The 8,859-nt window shown below is 59.0% G+C and overlaps 1 protein-coding gene across 1 annotated transcript; it reads left to right on the forward strand.

The window, feature by feature from the left end:
* Positions 1-1,236: 1,236 nt before the first annotated feature.
* LOC130038614 (WASH complex subunit 1-like) lies at positions 1,237-7,538 on the forward strand. Its single transcript, XM_056130441.1, is given in 11 exon segments — positions 1,237-1,280; positions 2,223-2,334; positions 2,543-2,689; positions 2,832-2,848; positions 2,850-2,966; positions 4,952-5,087; positions 5,183-5,432; positions 5,494-5,646; positions 6,112-6,270; positions 7,162-7,228; positions 7,361-7,538. Coding segments are annotated over 11 exon segments (1,380 nt in total).
* The last annotated feature ends 1,321 nt before the right edge of the window (positions 7,539-8,859 follow it).

Genomic DNA, 8,859 nt, shown 5'->3' on the forward strand with positions numbered 1-8,859 from the left:
GAAGAAATAGTGCTAATCTCTCTAGAATATGTCCATATTCTGAATCTTTCTGAATATACTATTTTTCCCCCATAACATACAACTTTAAACTTATTTACTTAGGCTTTTGAACCACATCTTGCAATGATCAGGGGTGCCCAGCTCAGTGCTTGGGGCTTGCTTCTGGAGGTACACAGGAGACAATAGGATAGACTGAACCTGAAAGCGAGTACTTCAGTCCTGCAGGGGGCCCCGGTAACCACTCTCTGGCCCGCAGAGGTGGCCCGAGGATTGATCCGATGGTGCAAGGAGGGACCAACTGAATGAACACGAGACACAAGAGACAGAGTACAGTTTAGAAACAGAGAGAAAAAGGGACAGGCTTTATTGAGGGATACAGGCTGTTTATATAGGGTCCGGGCAGCTCAGTCAGGAGCAGAAGCAATATAACCATATATGGTAAGGTCAGCAACAAGAGCTTTACCTAACATTCAAGGTAGACATTTGTACATCAAAGGGTCTGGTTGCACTCACACCCCCCACCCCCCCCCATACACACATGGCGGTTTACGACCACCTTTTCTTGCTGAAAAGGTGGTGTTTCTCATGTGGGGGCTGTATTCTCGCAGAGGTGAGAAACAGTTCCTTCTGTGCATTGGCCCCACCCAGGCCCATGTGTCCAGGAGATTCCAGCTGCTTTGCAGGCCAACCCCACCTCATGGAGCCCCCTGCCTTGTGTGGAAGCAGGAAGTGATTGGGAGTGAAACCCCAGGGCTGGGAGATTGACTGGTTGGGAATGTCTGGGGAGTGCGGGTAGTTTGGGGAGGTTGCGCCAAGGTGTTGACTGACCATTCCAACCTTGGTTGTTCTTGTGAGTTGTCACACAGGCAGCACCCAGGGGCTGCTCCTCATGCTGCACTCAGAGGTCTCTCCCAGCCATACTTTGGGCATGGGGGTGGCGTCATGCAGTGCTAGGGACCAAACCCGGGCCTCCTGTATACGAAGCATGCACATTAGCACTTTAAGCTCTCTCCCCCTCGTTTTGCCCTTTAAGGAAACCCTAGTCCCAGACCCTGTATTCTCCAGCCCCCTAAATATCATGGCCCCTTTGACCGAAATTCCCCCATCCCGTCCCTTTCCCCTTGAACTTGACATTCCATTTGGCTTCCCTTGTGCACAGGTGTACGCCACAGGAACACAGAGCTGAAAGGCCCTGGGCATGGGGCCGTTGGCGCTGGGGTTGGAGTGGCTGGGAGAATGCGCTCAGATGCGCTGATGCGGGGACGAGTCACTGTCATCCCGTAAGCGCAGCCCCCCCCCCTCCAGAAGCACCAGGCTCTGCAGCACACCCTGGCAGTACAGGTGGGAGCAGAACCAAGCTAGAGAAAGAGCCCAGCGGGCAGGACGCTGGGCCTGGGGTCCGTCCCCAGCATTCCATGTGGTCCCCCGAGTGCCACCAAGCATAATTCCTGAGTGCAGTGCATCACTGGGTGTGGCCTCCAATCCCCGAAATAAGAAACAAATCCCACGAAAACCACACTGGAGCTGCTGGGCCCGAGAGACGTGTGGTCATGTGATCATGTGACCCACAGGACGAAAGGGGACAGGGCGGGAAGTGCAGGTGCATGTTCTTCCCACAGAGAGGAGGGGCTCAGCGAAGAAGGGTCCTGCAGACAGATGTCTGGGGGGCTTGCATGTCTTTGACTCTCAGGCCACAAGACAAGAACGCAGATGTTGCCTTCTGGGGACGGTGGGGGGTGGCCTAGATCCCAGCGACCAGGGGGGTGGGCAAGGAAGCTGGTGAGGCATCTAGCCATGGAGGGCCCCAGGGACGACTTCAGCTTTCCCCACACGAGCCTTTCCCGTGCACTGGGGCAGTACTCACAGGATTTGGCTTTGGGCCCGGCATTGCAGGTCACCTGGCCCGGCCCAGCTCCGGTTTTCCCACTGGCAAACAGGCGAATCTGTCTGGGGAAGTACTGGCAATTCTCTCTCTGCTTGAGGGTGAGCTCGGGGTCATAGGAACCCTGTCCCTGTGGATGGGCACGTCCAGTGACACTTGGGACTAGAGTGGCTGGCCATGTTTCTAGCTCACAGGAGTTGACTAAATATCATTCCTGCACCGTGCCATGGATCAACCCGGTCAAGGCTACTATGCGGTTCTGGAGTCCGCTGGGCAGCCCCCTGTTAGCAGCAAGGGGGGGGGGAATAGTCCCCAGCCTGTGGCCTTTTTCTCTATGCAGGATCTCCCAGCGTGTGGAGCAGAGCCAGAGCCAACTTCAGGCCATTGAGGAAAGGGTCTCCTTGGCCCAGGCCAAGATAGAGAAGATCAAAGGCAGTAAGAAGGCCATTAAGGTAGGCGTTTGGCCCGGTGGCCTCCACTCTGGCTCAGAGTCTGCCCTGCCCACATTCCTGTGCTATGGAACTTGCCTGCCCCCTGCCCTTGCTTACCGACCCCTCCCCAGGGCTCCCTCCTGCCCAGACTTCTCTGCAGCCAGTCCTTGGCCCACTGGGCTGTCTCAGGCTCCTGGACCACGGGACTCAGGTTCCCCTGTGCCTGCAGGTGTTCTCCAGTGCCAATTACCCAGCTCCCGAGCACCTGCGGGAGTATGGCTCCATCTTCACGGGGGCCCAGGACCCCGGCCTGCAGAGATGCCCCCGCCACAGGATCCTGAGCAAGCACCAGCCCCTGGACAAGCGGGCCCTGCAGGTCTGTGGGCACTCAGCTCCTGTGGGCTACTGTGCCCAGTGGCCCGCACGTTAGGATTCCAGTCCCCCAGAGCATGGACTGGGACGGGATGGAGGTTGCTGGGCCTAATGCAGAATGCAGCATCCCTCTGTCCCTCCTCCAGGAGAAGCTGAAATACTTCCTCGTGTGTGACCACCAGGCTGGAACCCAAGGATGAGACCGAGGAGGACCTGGGGGGTCTTCCCAACAACATCAGCTCAGTCAGCTCCCTGCTGCTGTTCAACACCACCGAAAACCTGTACATCTGGTGGGGGGGGGGACTGGGGCTCCCCTGCAGGGTCCCCATCGGTGGCTTAGCCCTGTGGGTGGCTTCGGAAGTCTGTGCTTTGGGAATCCATACACTAACTCGAGGGTGCTCCTGGAACAGCACAGGGGGATCAGGGCCACAGACCTCCGCAGGTTGAGCCTGGCACCCACCTCCACAGGTACAAAAAGTACGTCTTCCTGGGCCCCCTGGCTGGCGCGGCCACCAGGACCCACGTGTCGCTGGGCACCGAGCCGGAGGAGAAGCCAGTGGACGCGCTGCTCTCCATCAGCAAGAGGGAGCAGCTGGAGCGGCAGGTGGGCAGCGAGCTGTGGGCGGCGGGCAGGGGGTGGGCCCAGGGCACCGCTCAGAGCTGGCCCTCCCCCCGGAGGCCCACGAGAGCTACTTCTACGTGCCCGACCTGGGCCAGGTGCCTGAGATAGATGTGCCGTCCTGCCTGCCCGACCTGCCGGGCATGGCCGACGACTTTGATGATATGCACAGTAATACAGCATCCACAATCAATTTTATTATCTCCCAAGTGGCCAGTGGTGACATCAACACAAACATCCAAGCTCTGACTCAGATTGATGAAGTCCTGAGACAAGAAGACAAAGTTGAAGCTATGTCCGCCCATATTGATCAGTTTCTCATAGCCACGTTCATGCAACTGAGACTCATTAACCACACACACATGGCAGATGAGAAATTGGAGAAGGATGAAATCATCAAATTGTACAGCTGTATCATTGGCAATATGATTTCACTGTTTCAGATAGAGAGTCTAGCCCAGGAGGCCTCCACTGGAGTGCTAAAAGATCTGATGCATGGTCTCATCACCCTAATGCTGGACTCTCGAATTGAAGATCTGGAGGAAGGACAACAGGTGATCCGATCTTGGTGAACCTGTGTGAACCTCTTGGTGGTGAAGGTTCTGGAGAAGTCAGATCAAACCAACATTTTGAGTGCCCTACTTGTTTTGCTTCAAGACAGCCTACTAGCAACAGCCAGTTCTCCCAAATTTTCAGAGCTTGTTATGAAGTGTCTCTGGAGAATGGTCCGATTGTTACCTGATACCATCAACCACATTAATCTAGACAGAATACTTTTAGATATACACATTTTCATGAAGGTCTTTCCCAAAGAGAAATTGAAACAATGCAAAAGTGAATTTCCCATAAGGACCCTAAAAACATTGCTGCACACTCTATGCAAATTAAAAGGACCCAAGATCCTCGACCACCTCACAATGATCGACAACAAGAATGAGTCGGAGCTTGAGGCCCACCTCTGCCGCGTGATGAAGCACAGTATGGACCAGTCAGGGAGCAAGTCTGACAAGGAAACCGAAAAGGGAGCATCTCGAATAGATGAAAAATCATCAAAGGCCAATGTGAATGACTTCTTAGCTGAGATATTTAAGATTGGTTCTAAATAGAACACGAAAGAGGGCCTAGCAGAGTTGTATGAATACAAGAAGAAATATTCAGATGCTGACATTGAGCCATTTTTGAAAAACTCCTCACAGTTCTTCCGGAGCTATGTTGAGAGAGGCCTCTGGGCGATCGAGATGGAGAGGGAGGGCAAAGACCGGATTCCCACTTCAACAGGCATCTCCCCGCAGATGGAGGTCTCATGCATGTCTACCACCACAGGCACAGTGTCCTCCATCGTGAACTCGAATGGAGAGGAAGTGGGGCCCTCCGTCTACCTGGAAAGGCTGAAAATCCTGTGGCAGCGCTGTGGTCTGGACAATACCAAGCAGCAAGACGACCGGCCTCCGCTCCCTTCTCTGCTCTCCAAGCCAGCCGTCCCTCCGGCGCCGGGCACCATCCCCGAGCTGCCCGCCTTCGCCATGGAGCTGGCGGCGCCCACCAAGCCCAGTGAGCCATACACCAACTCGAGGGCGCTCCTGGAACAGCACAGGGGGGTCAGGGCCACGGGCCTCCGCAGGTTGAGCCTGGCGCCCACCTCCACAGGTACAAAAAGTACGTCTTCCTGGACCCCCTGGCCGGCGCGGTCACCAGGACCCACGTGTCGCTGGGCACCCAGACGGAGGAGAGGCCAGTCGACGCGCTGCTCTCCATCAGCAAGAGGGAGCAGCTGGAGCGGCAGGTGGGCAGCGAGCTGTAGGCTACGGGGGGGGGGGGGGGGGGGGGGGGCGGGGGGCGGGCCCAGGGCGCCGCTCACAGCTGGCCCTCCCCCCACAGGCCCGCGAGAGCTACTTCTACGTGCCCGACCTGGGCCAGGTGCCCGAGATCGACGTGCCGTCCGACCTGCCGGGCATGGCCGACGACCTCGCCTACAGCGCCGACCTGGGCCCGGGCATCGCGCCATCGGCGCCGGGCACCATCCCTGAGCTGCCCGCGTTCGCCATGGAGCTGGAGGTGCTCGCCAAGCCCGGGGAAGCCGGGGGCCGGGTGGGGATGGGCTCCTCGGCGCCCCCCGCCCCCTTCCCGGGCACCCTGGCCTTTCTGCCTTTCTGTTTCAGACCTAGACGGTGGCAGTGGCGTTCTTTCAGCGCTGCCGCCGCCGCCACCGCCGCTGGCCCCGGCCATGCTGGTCAGCGCCCCCCCCCCCGCCCCCGCTGCCCCCCCCAGGAGGCCGCCACGGAGGACGCGGGCAGCGCGGGGCCCCAGGCAGGTAGGAGCAGTGACCCTCGGCTCTCCTGCCCGCCCCTCTGTCTGCTTTCTGGCTCCGGGAAGGCCTCTCCTGTCCCGCTAAGTGGCCTTTCGCTCCCAGTCTTGGGAGCAGTGCTGAGTCCAAACATCTTGTTCCACTGGAATCCTCAGAGGGGATGGTGGAGCCCCACGGGTACAACCCTGACTCCTGCAGGACTCCAGGGGGGTCCCCCCTTCTGGTATACCCAGCAGGGAAAGGGGCTTCCTGAACAGCGGAAGCAGAGCTCCCGCACCCAGAGGGCACACCTGTCTCGGGGGCACCTCTGGCACTGGCAGTACCTGGCCGCCTCTGCAGGGTGACACACCCCCCAGTTCAGGACACGGAGGACACAGCTAGCACCCAGGTCCCCAAGTACCAGCTCCCTCACCCCAGCACCCCAGCGAGGCTGGGCAGCGCTGTCCCCCAGCCGAGCCCCTGCCCAGGCCACTTCTCTTCCTCACACCCTTGCCTACCCCAGCGCCGGTCCAGGGAGCCCCCAAGGAAGTCATGGACCCGTCTAGTGGCCGGGCCGCTCTGCTCGAGTCCATCCGCCAGGCTGGGGGTATTGGCAGGGCCAAGCTGCACAGCGTCAAGGAGCACAAGCTGGAGAAGAAGAATCAGAAAGAGCAGGAACAAGGTGAGGAGACGCTGAGGCAGCTCGTGGGGGAGCTGGGGGAGGAGGGAAGGGTGTCTTCTGTCCCGGCCTCCTGCTGTCCCCGCGGGTCAGTGGTCAGTGTCCCCTCTGCGGTGAGTCTAAGCCCTGGGGCTCCCCTCTTCACCCCCCACGTCCTCCTACCTGATCCCATTTTTGGAACTTGCTTAGCTGAACTTGCCTCTCTGAGCTGGTAGGAGACAGCCTCATCAAAAGAGGAGAGAATAGAAAATTTTCTTTTTCTTTTTTTTTTTTTTTTTTTTTGCTTTTTGGGTCACACCTGGTGATGCTCAGGGGTTACTCCTGGCTTTGCACTCAGGAATTGCTCCAGGCGGTGCTGGGGGCGGTACTATGGGATGTGGGGAATGGGACCTGGGTTGGCTGCATGCAAGGTAAATGCCCTCCCCACTGTACTATCGCTCCAGCCTCAAATGTTCTGTTTGAGACAGAGAACACAGAGGTTAGCTCCAGCGGCTTCTCGCAGCTGCTTGCAGCCACAACTCCTGTGCACTGCAACTCCCAGACCTATCGGGTCAGCCTTGGGCACAGAGCTGCAGCCACAGGCCCAAACCCCAGAACCCCATGAGCTCTGCACGGGAACCCCTCCTGGGGCTAGTTTTGTGCCCAGGCAGGGGACAGCTCGACTTGCCCTTTTGGCACATGGAGGGCTATGATAGTGCCAGGAGAGTCACATTTCAGGTGAGTTCCCTAGAGCTGAACCCAGGACAGACCGAAGCTCCAGGAGCCCGGGGGAGCGAGCCCTGTGAGCAGAGAAAGCGGATAGGGCCCTGAGGAAAGCTGAGCGACACGCGTAGGGCGCCTGGTACTTGCTGCCAACCCCTGACTTGTCATGGTGTTCCGGTGTTCCTGTTGCAGCGAGGGCCACCAGCCACGGCGGGGACCAGATGTCAGATCTCTTCAACAAGCTGGCCATGAGGCGCAAAGTTCAGAGGCAGCGTGAGACGGTGTGGGGCCCACCCTGCCCTGCACTTCATGTTTTTCTGTCTCTAGCGGCTGGGGGAAGCGGGGTCCCCAACCAGCCCCCTCACCCCTCCCCCTCCCCCTTTTCCCTCCCAGGTATTTTCGGGAAAGGACCTGGGGCAGGGGCCAGCGAGGGGCCAGGTGGAACCTTCGCCCAAATGTCAGACTCCATCCCGCCTCTGCCACCCGCACGGCCGCCCCCAGGAGAGGGAGAGGAGGATGAGAATGACTGGGAAACCTACTCTGGTGCCCCACACCCAGGCTCAGGCTAGTGCCCTCTCGAGGGACCGACAGCCAACACGGCGACTGTGCCTGCCGGACCCCTCGGCCCCTGTGTCCCGGGAGGGACTGCAGAGAACTGCCCGGGCCTGACCTTCGAGGAGCTCGGGCTGACAGCATGGGGTGGGGAGGAGGCCATGGCTCTGTCGCCGCACTTCCCCGAGGAGACTTGAAGACTCATTGCGGATTAATAAATGGCAAGAACACAGCCTCGACCCTTAGCAGTGCGCTTTGAATGAAGTGCAGAGTGCAAACATGCCACCTTATCCTCCAGGCATCCCACGCCTCTTCCCCTGGGGTCAGGGTGAGCAGGGGAGGGCAGTCAGGGTCAGCAGGGGCAGTTGCTGCTGATTGGAGGGGGGAATTTTCACACAGGAAACAAAAATGGGTGACAGATATAGAGTTTCTAAAAAAGGTCACGCGGCGTGCCTAATGGCCCTGGGTGCAACTGCCCATGTCAGAGCAGGTGTCTGGAGGCTGCTTAAGTGGCTGAGAGGGATGGGAGGCAGGACCAGGAGAGGAGGCCAGGGAGAGCTGACGAGGGGTGCGGCATGGCTTCAGGGAGGGGGGCCTGTGGCCGGACCTCGCAAGAGGCTCCCTCCCAGGGCCAGGGTGCTGCTTGAGGGAACAAAGTCCCCATCCAGGAAGAGCCCTGTGGGCTCGGGCTGGGCATGTGGAACGTTTATTGTTCCCAGGAGAGAGGGAAAGGTCTGGGTCTGCTGGTTTTAGCTAGAAAGAAGAAGGGGAGAGGCAGGCTGGTAAAAGGAAGCTGGTTCCGAGGAAGTGGGTGAGGACCAGGTGCAGCCTGGGGGCGGCAGGAGCCCCTGTACCTGAGGTCCGACAGTCTGGTGTGGTAGGCCCACGACAACTCTGGAGCCGCGGGGTGCTGTGTTCACACGTGTGTGGCGGGGACTATGGCTGCTCACCTTTTTCTGGCAGCTCCTCGGCCCAACTGGCCACTCTTCTGCCAGCAGACGTGGACCTGGTGCTGATTCCCACAGGAGAGGATGACACCAGCCCCCCGGACACCACAGCACACAGGCTATAGAGAATGTGGCCCATCCCAGGCAGCTGAGGGAGACAAGGCGGCTGGAGAGCGAGAACAGTGGGTAGGGCAGTGCGCCTGCTTGCCCGACATGCTGCCAACCCCAATTCAATTCCTGGAACCCCGTATGGTCCCCCGAGTTCCATCAGGAGTGATCCCTGAGCACAGAACCAGGAGTCATCCAGGAGCACTATACCTTCCCATGGGCAGTGGACTCCGGGAAGCAGACGACGGCCAGGTGGCTCCTCCGGGGTGGAGCTTGCCAAGCA

The sequence above is a fragment of the Sorex fumeus genome, unplaced genomic scaffold (assembly GCF_029834395.1).
Source record: "Sorex fumeus unplaced genomic scaffold, SorFum_2.1 ptg000078l, whole genome shotgun sequence".
Classification (NCBI taxonomy): Eukaryota; Metazoa; Chordata; class Mammalia; order Eulipotyphla; family Soricidae; genus Sorex; species Sorex fumeus.